The following is a 14,130-nucleotide window of genomic DNA, read 5'->3' as shown; positions in this document are numbered from 1 at the left end:
GGGGGCTTAAAAGGGGGTAGGTGGAGGCTGGGGTGAGTTACTGGACATGGAGGGGTGGATAGGGGCAAAGGAGAATAGCTGGACATGGAAGGCAGGGGAGAGAGGAGAATCGCTGAACATGGTTGGGCGGGGAGGATAGGGGCAAAGGAGAGTCGCTGGACATAGATGGTAGGGGAGGGCAGAGGAGAATATGGACATGGATGGGAAGGGAGGGAAGGGCAGGAGAAATGCTGGACATGGATGGAGAAGACAGGAAAACGCCTATATTGCGACCCAAATCGGGAGATAGACGTTTATCTCACAAAAACGAATAAATCGGTATAAGCCAAAGCCGATTTTGGACGTTTTCAACTGCACTCCGTCGCGGATGCGGACAAAGTTGATGGGGGCGTGTCAGAGGTGTGGCGAAGGCGGACCTGGGGCGTGGTTATCTGCCGAACAAAGATGGGAGCATTTCAGCAATAATGGAAAAAAAGTATGCGTTTGTAGCTAGAATTTAGGGCACTTTTCCTGGACCCTGTTTTTTTCCACGAATAAGGCCCCAAAAAGTGCCCTAAATGACCAGATTACCCCCAGAGGGAATCGGGGATGACCTCCCTTGACTCCCCCAGTGGTCACTAACCCCCTCCCACCACAAAAAATGATATTTCACAACTTTTTATTTTCACCCTCAAATGTCATACCCACCTCCCTGGCAGCAGTATGCAGGTCCCTGGAGCAGTTGTTAGGGGGTGCAGTGGACTTCAGGCAGGTGGACCCAGGCCCATCCCCCCCCCTACCTGTTACAATTGTGCTGCTTAATGCTTAGTCGTCCAACCCCCCCCCAAACCCACTGTACCCACATGTAGGTGCCCCCCTTCACCCCTTAGGGCTATAGTAATGGTGTAGACTTGTGGGCAGTGGGTTTTGAGGGGGATTTGGGGGGCTCAACACACAAGGGAAGGGTGCTAAGCACCTGGGAGCTCTTTTACCTTTTTTTTTTTTTTTTGTAAAAGTGCCCCCTAGGGTGCCCGGTTGGTGTCCTGGCATGTGAGGGGGACCAGTGCACTACAAATCCTGGCCCTCCCACGAACAAATGCCTTGGATTTATTCGTTTTTGAGCTGGGCGCTTTCATTTTCCATTATCGCTGAAAAACAAAAACGCCCAGCTCACACATTGTCGAATAAAACATGGACATCTATTTTTTTTGCGAAAATACGGTTCGGTCCGCCCCTTCACGGACCCGTTCTCGGAGATAAACGCCCATGGAGATAGATGTTTTCATAAGTACATAAGTACATAAGTAGTGCCATACTGGGAAAGACCAAAGGTCCATCTAGCCCAGCATCCTGTCACCGACAGTGGCCAATCCAGGTCAAGGGCACCTGGCACACTCCCTAAACGTAAAAACATTCCAGACAAGTTATACCTAAAAATGCGGAATTTTTCCAAGTCCATTTAATAGCGGTCTATGGACTTGTCCTTTAGGAATCTATCTAACCCCTTTTTAAACTCCGTCAAGCTAACCGCCCGTACCACGTTCTCCGGCAACGAATTCCAGAGTCTAATTACACGTTGGGTGAAGAAAAATTTTCTCCGATTCGTTTTAAATTTACCACACTGTAGCTTCAACTCATGCCCTCTAGTCCTAGTATTTTTGGATAGCGTGAACAGTCGCTTCACATCCACCCGATCCATTCCACTCATTATTTTATACACTTCTATCATATCTCCCCTCAGCCGTCTCTTCTCCAAGCTGAAAAGCCCTTGCCTTCTCAGCCTCTCTTCATAGGAAAGTCGTCCCATCCCCACTATCATTTTCGTCGCCCTTCGCTGTACCTTTTCCAATTCTACTATATCTTTTTTGAGATACGGAGACCAGTACTGAACACAATACTCCAGGTGCGGTCGCACCATGGAGCGATACAACGGCATTATAACATCCGCACACCTGGACTCCATACCCTTCCTAATAACACCCAACATTCTATTCGCTTTCCTAGCCGCAGCAGCACACTGAGCAGAAGGTTTCAGCGTATCATCGACGACGACACCCAGATCCCTTTCTTGATCCGTAACTCCTAACGTTCGATTATGCCCCTCCACACCTCCTCCATTCAAGTCTGCAGAGGGCCCAGCTTTTATCTATGGATGTAGAGCAAGAAATGAAGAAGAAAGGCGGGAAGTAAAGAAATAAATGGAAAGGAAGCCCTGGAAACGGAGTTAAGAGGACAGATAGCAGCAGAATCGGATACTGGGCCAGCATGATCAGAAAAACAAAGTCACCAGACAACAAAGGTAGAAAAAAATCATTTTATTTTCATTTTAGTGTTTGGAAGATGTCCAATTTGAGAATTTACATCTGCTGTCTTATTTTGCACTGGGTATACTGGAGCTGTAACAGCTTATAGAAATTATTTATAATGACAAAAAATCACAAGTTATTTTTTTCTCCTATATTGGTATAGTGTTTTCAATGATACTGCTTCTATGCGCCACAGCTGGTATAAGGGGTGTGGCTACTGAGGGTGTGGCTACTATAGGGGCGGAGCCATAGATGGTGACCCCCACCCATAATGTGTACCGGTTCCTTTTTTCTTATAAAAAAAGCACTGAAAATAGCACATAGCTCATATAAAAAACACTAAAAACTAGCATATTATCCAGTTAATATCACACTAATTATGCAGTCTTCTTCTCATTATTATGGTTGCTTAAAGGGGGGAGTGAAAAAGGGAATGGTTTGGGATGGGAATATGGTTGTTGTTTATATGACTGGATTTATATGTTTTTGTGGATTTTGCATTAAAATTAATAAAAAATGATTTAAGCATAAAACATGCAGACTGCCATGGGCTGAATATGGGCTGGATAATCTCACGTTCTTACTTTATAACAGTTGTACCATCAGTTCTGCCCAAAGCAACAATGACCTTGCGTTCCCTATTGTCACTCCTATTTGAGTATAAGCTGAAGAAGGAATGGGTGATAAGGCAAAGCTTATTTTATTTTGCTGCATTGCACCCTGGAAGTCATGTGTTTGCTTTGTCATAAGCTTATTCCTGGGATAAGCGGCAGAAAATCTGTTTTACTCTTTTGGGATCTTGCCAGGTACTTGTGATCTGGATTCACCACTGTTGGAAACAGGATACTGGGCTTGATGGACCTTCAGTCTTTCCCTGGATGGCAAAGCTTATGTATGAATGTACTTATGAGATCATTGAAGGACATTTTGATATTTCAAAATCTCTAACATTTCTCTCTCTGTTTATTGTTTTTTGGGGGTTTTTTTACAAAATAAAATCACATCCTGCAGTATTTGGTAAGTTTTATTCATTTAGAAACATATGTTTTAGGGGTGGGCAATTAACACATTTTCTCCTTCCTCTGAGCTGTCTCAAACTCCTTCTCTCCCCCTGCATAGTGCAGAAAGTTGGGGAAGGTCTCTAGAGAGTTGAAACCGCTAGACTTCCCCAACTTCCTGCATTGCGTGACTCGTATCTGCTGAGCGCGATCACTGTGCAGGGGAGACAAGGAGTTTGAGGCAACTTTGAACCTGAGCCCTGCTGTCCAAGTAAATGCGGGTTGTGGTGAAAGCTGTTTGAAACCTTATTCTTTAATGCCCAAAATGCATGCTGTGATTAAGAGCACTTAATTGTATGATTATAATTTTTAATCACGTGATTAATCACAATTAAAATTTTTAATCACTGTCCACCCCAAATATGTTTTTTATTTTAGACTTATTTCTCGTCTCTGAGATCTGATCAGTGTTCATCTTTATTTTAATGCAGATTGGTGGGTGGAATTTGGCAGATATACAGGTAACTGAATCTGATATATAACTAATTAAACCAAACCATCAAATCCACTAATGTGTCCTTTGACTCTGATCTCGCTATACAGACACCTACAGCCAGTGTTAGGGATCCTTTTCACCCCGTGATGGAGAAGACAATGTGTGTTTCCCCTGAGCAGGGTCATGGAGTGATCCCTCTGGTTCAGACCTGGCAAGTTTTCCACATTCATTGGGAGACTCCCGTTTTCTCAGGTCATCTCCGAAACTTGCACAAGGGAGTGAATGACTCCCACTCAGCAGTCTGTGACAGTCCCAGAAATTTGCACCAAATGATACAGTACAGTTTGCTTCTGGAAACAGTAACCAACAGGCTCATTTTCGAAAGAGATGCACGTCCAAAAAGTGACATCAATCGGCACTTGAACGTCCTTCTCACAGCCCGTAATGGCTATGGTAGTGGTGTACAGTTGGGAGTAGTGGGTTTTGGGGGGCTCAACACACAAGGTAAGGGAGCTGTTTACCTGGGAGCATTTTATGAAGTCCACTGCAGTGTCCCCTAGGGTGCCCAATTGCTGTCCTGGCATGTCAGGGGGACCAGTGTACTACAAATGCTGGCTTCTCCCATGTCCAAATGACTTGACTTTGGACGTTTTAGACTTGGATTTCTTTGCGTTCGAAAATCGCCGAAAATCAAAGACGTCCAAATCGAAGGACGTCCATGGTATTTCAAAACCAAAGATGGACGTCCATCTTTTTTAGAAAAAGACCTTTTCCCTGCATCTGAATTTGGACATTTTACAAAAACATCCAAATTCCAACATGGACGTTTCTTTCGAAAATGCCCCTCCAAGTGTTCTAGAGCGGCCAAGAGGGTAGGCGCATTAGTGTTTTTAACACATGTTAACTATGTACGTGTGTTAACCGTGTACGCACCTACAATATCCCTATAGGCGCCTACACGGTTAGTGCACATGCTAATTGTGGGCGTGTTAAAAATGCTAATGTACCTTAGTAAACAGGGCCCTTAATCTGATGACCAAATTAAGACAAGAACTGTTTCCATCTGAATGATACAGTATAATTTGCTTCTGGAAGCGGCCACCAAGCATCCAGGGGGTGAGTTACAAGCTACAGGTACCAATTGTAAGAGAAAGAAACATGTGATGTGTCTTAGTGACAAAATAGGTGTCTTAGATAAGCTTCATTCCGGCATGTCTGTTTCTCTCATTGGCCATGAGTTAAAGTTTAATAAATCAACAATCATCCATCCTGCAAAAAAAGGAAGAGATTCGGTGGTCTGTTCGTGAAGCAGAACCAGAAAGTTCCAAAACTACATCTGTGCTTCATGATGAGTCAGTAGAAAAGACGGAAAGGCAATTAAATTTGTAGATAATAGAGTCGGTGGTTGGGAGGCGGGGCTGGTGGTTGGGAGGCGAGGATAGTACTGGGCAGACTTATACGGTCTGTGCCAGAGCTGGTGGTTGGGAGGCGGGGCTGGTGGTTGGGAGGTGGGGATAGTGCTGGGCAGACTTATACGGTCTGTGCCCTGAAGAGCACAGGTACAAATCAAAGTAGGGTATACACAAAAAATAGCACATATGAGTTATCTTGTTCGGCAGACTGGATGGACCGTGCAGGTCTTTTTCTGCCGTCATCTACTATGTTACTATGTTACTATGTAAATGGTGGATTAAAACCTAAATCACTGTGGACAACATTGCTGTGAGAATGAAAGCCAAACAGATTTATAAACACGTCACACAGGGTCAGGAAAACTACCTTTTCTCGTAGTTCTGGCTGAAAAATATAAGTCTTTGTGGCAAGGCAGGTTCAGCTGACAATGAAGTTGCAGAAGAATTTGAAACATCCCTGCTAAGTGTGATAGAAACAAGGGGTTATGTGCCAGAGCAGGTCTTCAATATTGATCAGACTGAATTGTTTTACAAACAGGCTGGCAAATGGACATAAATAACGAAAATGGTAGCCAAAGCCCCTGGTTTTAAGGCATTTAAAGATAATGTTACCCTGTTGTTGTGCACCAATGCCAAGGTTAATTTCAAATTCAAGCCTCTTATGGTGTATAGAGCCCCAAATCCTCATGCACAAAGGAAAGAACCTGAATTACATGCCAGTCCATGGAGATGGAACCGCAAAGCTTGGATGACATACAGATTATTCTGGGATTGGTTCAACAACTGTTTTGTTCCAGAAGTTGAACGGTATCTCCACCGTAAGAACCTTGCCTTTAAGGTCCTGCTGATTTTGGATAATGCGCCAGTTCACTGTCGTGCAGACCTGGAAAATGCACAGCCCAACGTTGAGGTTCTGTTCATTCCCCCAAACACATCCATCACCCAACCCCTCAATCAGGGAATAATAAAGGCTTTCAAGGGCCACTACATGTGGGAACTTTACAGCAAGGCCTGTGAAGCTCTAGATGCTGACCAGAAAGCCATCATGCTGGACTACTGGAAGACATTAACAATACGCAATGCAATCGACTACTTTGCAATAGCCTGGGATGGCGTCACACAGCCTTCTATAAATAATTGTTGGAAAAAAACTTGGCCGGACTGCTTAATGAACTATGAGGGATTTGAAGGTGTAGCAGAACACATGAGTAGAAATATGGAAAACATCATGCAATTTACATGAAATGTCCCTGGAGAAGGGCTTGAGGACATGACACAAGAAGATGTTGAAATTTTGGCAGAGACTGCACTAGAGCCCAGCAATGAAGACCTGGACCAGATGGGGCAAGAAAGCCTCAGGGGCAGTGATAAGGAAGAAGAGATGGCTGAGTCTCCAAAAATTGTGCCTCTCATGTCTGCAAGAATAGCAGAGTGGGCGTCGACACTGGAAAAAGTGTTCAGTGACATGGAGGAATCTGATCCTATGCTGGAGCGCAGCTCTGCGTTTGCCCCTTACAGTGAAACACTTAAGGACTTGAGAAGGAAAGCCAAGCAGACAAGGCTGACACAGTTTTTTCAGTCAATGAGGCACAAGATCCAGGCACCTGAGCTAGATCAAGCAGAAGTTGTCACCCCCCCAGATTTGCCATCTTCATCATCTACTATCATTCTAAAAGGCTGTCACTCTCCAGAGGTCGACACACCTCTTCTCAGAAAACTTATCTACCCCAACTTGACATTTCGTCCTTTAGATTGTAAGCTCTTCCGAGCAGGGACCGTCCTTATTGTTAATTTGTACAGCGCTGCGTAACCCTAGTAGCGCTCTAGAAATGTTAAGTAGTAGTAGTAGTAGTAGTAGTAGTATTTGACATCCTCATCGTCTCCATCTGTGCAGGAGGAGCAAATCTCTCTGTCCCAGATCTGCAGCTTCAAACACTTTTCATAATGTTGGTGATTTAATGTTGACAAAACCAGTCCAGTACAGCACTTTATTATTTATTTTATTTATTTATTGCATTTGTATCCCACCTTTTCCCACCTATTTGCAGGCTCAAAGTGGCTTACAGAGTGTGGTTATGACATAATCATTTCGTGATAACAGGTACAATTCTTATAGTTTGAATGTTGGTAAGAGAAGATAGGCCTAGTCATTTCATGATAACAAGTACAGTTGTTACTGTTTAAAGATTAGGTAAGGGAGGATAGACGGAAAGTGTTAGGTAAGTTAGAGGTGAGCTGTGGTAACTGTGTGGATTGTTGAAGTAGTTTTGTAGGCTATGTATTTTCCTTGTAGGCCTTTTGGAAGAGATGAGTCTTCAGAGATTTGCGGAAGTTAATTATTTCGTCAATAGCTTTCAGGTCTGTAGGTAGAGCATTCCACAGCTGCGTGCTCAAGTAGGAGAAGGTGGTGGCGTGTGTCAGCTTGTATTTTAGTCCTTTACAGCTGGGGAAGTGCAGATTGAGATATTTGCGGGATGATCTTACAGCGTTTCTGGGAGGCAGGTCCACAAGGTTTAGCATGTAGATTGGGGCGTCTGTGTGTATAATTTTGTGTACTATCGTGTAGATCTTGAACTGTTCCATAAAGTTGTTCTTTTCAAGCAATGTCTTCATATAGTACAGAACCATTTCTGTAGCCCTCTGGTTATGCAGCAGTGTTAATCAAGCACTTTTTTTCTTAAAGTGTTACCAACTGCAAGGACTGTAAAATATGGTGACATTTAAGAGAGTTACTACAGGACTGTAACTCATTCAGCAACTAAACATATATTTTTTGCAACACACTATGGGGCACATTTTCAAAAGAGAAACGCGTCCAAAACGTTTTTTTCACAAAAACATCCAAATTGGTATTTTCAAAACCAATTTTTAGATGTTTTTGTATGAAGTCCATCAGAAGTGCATTCAGATCACAAGGGGGCATGTTAGGGGCATATTAAGAGCGGGATTTGGGCGTTCCTAAAACATGGACAATTTTCTGCTATAATGGAACAAAACAAAAATGTCCAAGGCTATAATTTTGACGTTTTCATCTAGACCTGTTTATTACTACTACTACTGCTTGACATTTCTAAAGCGCTACTAGGGTTACGCAGCGCTGTACAATTTAACATAGAAGGACAGTCCCTGCTCAAAGGAGCTTACAATCTAAAGGACAAATGTACAGTACAACATTGAAGAGGTGGGCTTTGAGCAAGGATTTGAAGATGGGTAGGGAGGGGGCTTGGCGTAAGGGCTCAGGAAGTTTATTCCAAGCATAGGGTAATGAATAAGCTTTTAAAAAGTGCCCTAAATGACCAGATGACCTCTGCAGGAATAAAGGGATGAAACCTCCTTTCCCTCCAGTGATCACTGACCCCCTTCCATCCCCCAAAGATGTAAATGAAGCAGTGTATACCAACCTCTATGACAGCTTTACATGTTATGGCCAGTCCTGTTACAACAGAGCAGCAAGATATTTTTTCCTGGTTTGAAAATGGCTCAACCTTTCATAACAAAAGACTGCACATTACCACACGTACATGAATAATTCTGCATTTCACAACATCAACGCATCCAATGTTCCCTGTCCATAAAGAGTCGTTTTTATTAATAAATGGTTGATTAAAAGTGTTCATCTCTCCAGTCTTTTGTATCCGTGGTCAACCTCCCACTCTTTCTATAACCACTAATTTTCAACAGTGTTAGGGTGTCCCAAAAAACAGCCCCTACAAATGACACACTAATTACAATTTATAACAATAGCCAATAGCAGAGCTCCTATCATAGAAAAAGTGATTGACTGAAGGTCCAGCAAATGAGGGTTAGAGGTATGTGCAGGAGCAGCCAATGAAGGTTAGAGCTGGGTGTGTAAGGAGCCAATGAGGGTTAGAGCTGGGTGTGTGAGGAGCCAATGAGGGTTAGCGGTGGGTGTGTGATAAGCTAATGAGAAGTGTTTGCTCATGTTTATTAATGTGTCTCCTCCCTGCAGTAAATGTGACTCTGGATCCTGAAACTGCTGGTCCTAATCTTGTCCTGTCTGAAGATGGGAAAAGTGTCAGATGGGGAAACACAGGACAGAATGTGCCGGACACTCCTCAGAGATTTGATGATGATACCTGTGTGCTGGGGAGTGAGGGCTTCACCTCAGGGAGACATTACTGGGAGGTGGAGGTGGAGGTGGAGACCTTCTGTGCATTAGGAGTGTGTAAAGACTCTGTGAGGAGGAAGGGGTGGATCACACTGTCACCTGGGGAAGGATTTTGGACAGTGAGGCTGTGGAATAAACAGAGATGGTTGGCCCTCACCTCCCCTAATACCCAGCTCCCCCTAAGTGAGATCCCCCGGGCAGTGGGGATTCTGCTGGACTATGAGGCAGGAAAGGTCTCGTTTTATGATCCAGATAATAAATCTCATCTCTTCACCTTCACTGACTCCTTCACAGGTAAACTCCGACCTTTCTTCTGGACTTATTCTGAAATTCCTCTGAGAATCCGCCAGGTACCAGCCTGGAATTAAACAGCAGGACTCAGGATTAACATTCCCAGACTCTCTCTCTCTGCTTGACAATTTGTAGTTATGTTACCAAAGCCTTATATACAGTCATCAGAAAATACAAATAAATCTGGGAAGCTCTGCTGCTCTTCCTTATGATTTCATAAAATCCAGCTTCTTTCCTGATATATTTCCTTAATCTCACGTCTGTGGCAGGATTGTGAGAGGTGGAAGATTTTACAGATTTGTGTTAAACATGTTCAAAGAAATCATTGTTACAGAAATATTAAACTTTCAGGATTTCTTTCTTTACTGTACAGATCAGAGCCTGTGAATATGAGGTGAGGTTTCAGTTTAACAGTAAGAGTGACAGAGATGGGTTTAGAGCCTATAAATGTAAAGAGGGGTTTCAATGACATAGTGAAAGCAACAGATGGTATAAGATATTGTGAATAAATAGTGAATAACAGAAAAATCTACTGATCTATCAATAACCATGAGGTATATTAAGTGAGACAGTAAGCTCAGCAGGGCAGGGACTCATTGTACTTCTATGTAATTTGTGTTAAATCTCAGTGTCCTTTATGATCCTTCATAAATACTACAATGACAATAAAAATATTAGAAATAATTGGGGGGAGGAGCTGCCTAATGGTTGGTGCAGCAGGTTGCGGGCCTGGGGAACCAGGTTTGATTCCAGTGGGTTGAGATCCTAAGGAGCCAGGTTCAATTCCCTCTGCAGCTCCCTGTTACCCTGGTAAGTCACCTAGCCGTAAATGCTGAGAAGTGTGTCAGCATTTATCTTATGCTAAATCTGTTAGCTGCCTTAGTAAAAGGGGCCCTTAATGTGGTGAAGTTAACCATGTGCCGATCTGAATATCAGTCAGCACCCAATTAACTTCTGGATATTCAATGCCGGGGTCAGGACAACCCAAAGCTTAGAGCGGCTCAGATACCGTTTACCACCACCAGCTGAATATCGGGTAGATAAATTTTAAGCTCTTTTAGTCAGGGATTCATTGTACTCTTGGAGGACACTTCCATGGGGCCTGCAAGCCTATATTTCAAAAGAAAACTTCTGATAAACTTTCCATGTTCGCAAGTGGCCAGGAAGTCCGGGGAAGGGGAGCAGATGTCCTGGGCAGTGACCCCTAATGACAACCCTGAGCACCAGCAAACTTTACAGGTACAAATTGTCCATCACATTATATTCAGGTACTTTCTCTGTCCCTACAAGGCTCACAATCTAAGCTTTTTTTGTAGCTGGGGCAATGGAGGGTAAAATTTATTACTTAGTAGCTTCATTGCCTGCCCCCTAGACGTTGTATATTTGGAAAAAGTAAACAAGCAATTCACATCTACCCGTTCCACTCCACTCAGTAACCCAGCAGTAACGATTAGCACGAGGCAAGCGCCCAGCGCTGGAAATGGCACGTGGTGGGGGCAGGCAGTACCCCTGAACTCTTGTGGAAGCCCTGGACTGGCGGCCAGCAAAGCGGTGGTAAAAGGGCCCTTTAGTGCTTAATGTGCCTTAGTAAAAGGGTCCATCAGAGCAACAACCAACAGGTCAGGGTAAGAAAACCCCCACGTGAAATAGACGGTATATCCGTCGAAACACGGCCCTGTGTCCGGTCTTGTACACATTGGTGCTGAATAAAGTTTCTTCATTTCAACATCGGCTAAAGAGATTTCTTGGTTCTCCTCCACTCTTTCGCACCTGATTAGTAAACGGGTCCCTCATTTATTTCAGGGGGGGTGTATGTATGTGAGAGTGACCGTGTGAGAGAGAGAGAGAGAGTGAATGTGCAAGTGTGTGTGTGTGACAGAGAGTGAGTCTGGGTGCGAGTGTGTCTGTGAGAGAGAGAGAGAGTGTGAGAATGAGAGTGTGTGCAAGTGTGTATGTGAGACACAGTGAGTGTGAGAGAGAGTGTGTTTCACACAGATACAGTGTGTGTGAGAGAGAAAGCTTGGGACAGGTACGTAGGATTTCTAGGAGAGAGGAAGGGATAGTAGACATCTGGCTTCATTTTTCTATATTTCCCTGAAATATCTAGTGTACCTGAATGTAACTCATCTAAAACTACTACTGATAAAGGTGTGAACTAACCTTCCAATCTCAGAAACGCTAAAAATCCTAGGAGTCACTATCGACCGCCACCTAACACTCGAAATTCATGCAAACAACGTAACTAAAAAGATGTTCTACTGCATGTGGAAATTGAAAAGGATAAGACCATTCTTCCCAAGATCCGTCTTTCGCAGCCTAGTGCAATCCCTCGTCCTCAGCCATCTGGACTACTGCAACTCACTATACGCAGGTTGCAAAGCAGGGGCGTATCTGCGTGGGGCCTCAGGGGCCTGGGCCCCCGCAGATTTTGCCCTGGACCCCCCTACCGCCATCAACCCTCCCCCGCTGCCGTTACTTACTTTTGCTGGCGGGGGACCCCAACCCCCGCCAGCCGAGGTCTGCTTCCACCTGCCGCTGCCGTAAAAACTTCTTCTTCAGCCGGCGGGGGACCCCAAACCCCCGCCAGCCGCCCCGCGGTGTTTAAAATTCATCTTCGGCCTCCGTGGCCGTGCTGCTGTTATAGGCGCTGTTGAAATCCACTTCGGAGTCTGACGTCGTTGTACGTTGTACGTGCTGCGACGTCAGACTCCGAAGTGGATTTCAACAGCGCCTATCACAGCAGCACGGCCACGGAGGCCGAAGATGAATTTTAAACACCGCGGGGCGGCTGGCGGGGGTTTGGGGTCCCCCGCCGGCTGAAGAAGAAGTTTTTACGGCAGGTGGAAGCAGACCTCGGCTGGCGGGGGTTGGGGTCCCCCGCCAGCAAAAGTAAGCAACGGCAGTGGGGGAGGGTTGGCGGCGGGAGGGGGGTGGAGAGAGTCATTGGTGGCGGTGGGGGCTCGGCGGTGGGGACTCGGCGGCGGGGGGGGGGCTAAAATGTGCCCCCTCCCTCTGGCTCTGGCCCCCCCTACCGCCGGAGTCCAGATACGCCCCTGTAGCAAAGAGCAAATATTGAGGAAACTTCAAACGGCCCAGAATACAGCAGCCAGACTCATCTTCAGAAAACCAAAATATGAAAGTGCAAAGCCATTAAGAGAGAAACTACACTGGCTACCACTCAAGGAACGCGTCACTTTCAAAGTATGCACATTAGTCCACAAAATCATTCACGGCGAAGCCCCAGCCTACATGTCTGAGTTAATAGACTTACCACCCAGGAATGCCAAAAGATCATCTCGAACTTTCCTCGACCTTCACTTCCCCAAATGCAAGGGCCTGAAATACAAGACGCTACACGCGTCAACCTTCTCTCACATAAGCATGCAGTTTTGGAATACACTGCCGCACAACTTAAGAACGATCCACAAACAAGCTTCCTTCCGCAAATTATTGAAGACCCATCTTTTTGAAAGAATATATGGAAAGAGCCAAAACACATAAAGTCCATACTCACTGTTCACTAATGCATCATACATCCAATTCTACAATCTTATCCCCGTAATCTCACATCACTCATACCTCCACTCAGATAAATATGTATACCATAAGTCTTCATGCCTTAATATTGCCCTTTAAGCCTCCCATTGTCCCCTTCCAATGTTTCAATGTCTGTGTTCCATTGTTATATTCCTTAACGTTACTTGACTGTCTCGCTTAAATCTACACAATGTAATCCATAACCAAGTTGTAACAAATTATATTTCCATCGTTTATATCGTATTGTACGCCACACTGAACCCGCAAAAAGGTGGGAAAATGTGGGATACAAATGCAATAAATAAATAAAAATTAAAGCCAAATAAACTTCCTCTGTATCTTAGAATTCCTCATACCAAAACTTTACATCTAGTCAAAAGACTCACCTTTTCCAAGGCGTGATTGGAACATTAGACCCCTTATCCCAACAGCAGGCTGGAAAGGGCCAAAAGTATCAGAGGAAGCACAAGACCTGTTATTTTACTCTATATTATTTATTTATTGCATTTATATCCCACATTTTCCCACCTATTTGCAGACTCAATGTGGCTTACAATAATACATCCTGACAATCGCCAATCAAGAGTAGATAGAACAATTGGTTACATAAAGAACAAGTGTAACATAACAGATATAATCAATTCAATAAATCAGAAAACAGACAGATTATCCAAGTATTGTTATGTATTCTCATATTTGTTCTTATTTTGTGATTTTTTTTAAATTTAAATTTATAATTTAATGTTATTTGTATTAACATAAAGCACTGAGATGGAAATCAAATAAAAATAAAGCTGCCCCCCCTTGAAATAAATGAGGGGCTATTTTACTAAGGCACACTAAGCCCTAATGTGGGTTTAGTTTCTGAGGAAACATCAGAAGAAGTATTACAGCATTTGATGGAAACTTCCCCATTTGCCCTTTTACAAAGCAGAGGAAATAATATCACTTTACCAAATGGCCATTTCTTTAAAAAAAAAAA

The 14,130-nt window shown here is 44.0% G+C and overlaps 1 protein-coding gene across 1 annotated transcript in view; it reads left to right on the top strand.

The window, feature by feature from the left end:
- The window catches only part of LOC115459512 (E3 ubiquitin-protein ligase TRIM39-like), a 44,576-nt gene extending 34,581 nt beyond the window's left edge, over positions 1 to 9,995 (top strand). Inside the window, exons 6-8 of the mRNA XM_030189329.1 lie at positions 2,960 to 2,965; positions 3,775 to 3,804; positions 9,162 to 9,995. Coding sequence (XP_030045189.1) covers positions 2,960 to 2,965; positions 3,775 to 3,804; positions 9,162 to 9,688 — 563 coding nt within the window. The 3' untranslated portion in view covers positions 9,689 to 9,995. The remainder of the gene's footprint in view (positions 1 to 2,959; positions 2,966 to 3,774; positions 3,805 to 9,161) is intronic.
- Positions 9,996 to 14,130: the final 4,135 nt, after the last annotated feature.

Source organism: Microcaecilia unicolor, unplaced genomic scaffold (genome assembly GCF_901765095.1).
Source record: "Microcaecilia unicolor unplaced genomic scaffold, aMicUni1.1, whole genome shotgun sequence".
Taxonomy (NCBI): Eukaryota; Metazoa; Chordata; class Amphibia; order Gymnophiona; family Siphonopidae; genus Microcaecilia; species Microcaecilia unicolor.
The sequence above is the reverse complement of the archived record's forward strand: the minus strand, read 5'-3'. Positions and strand labels throughout refer to the sequence as shown.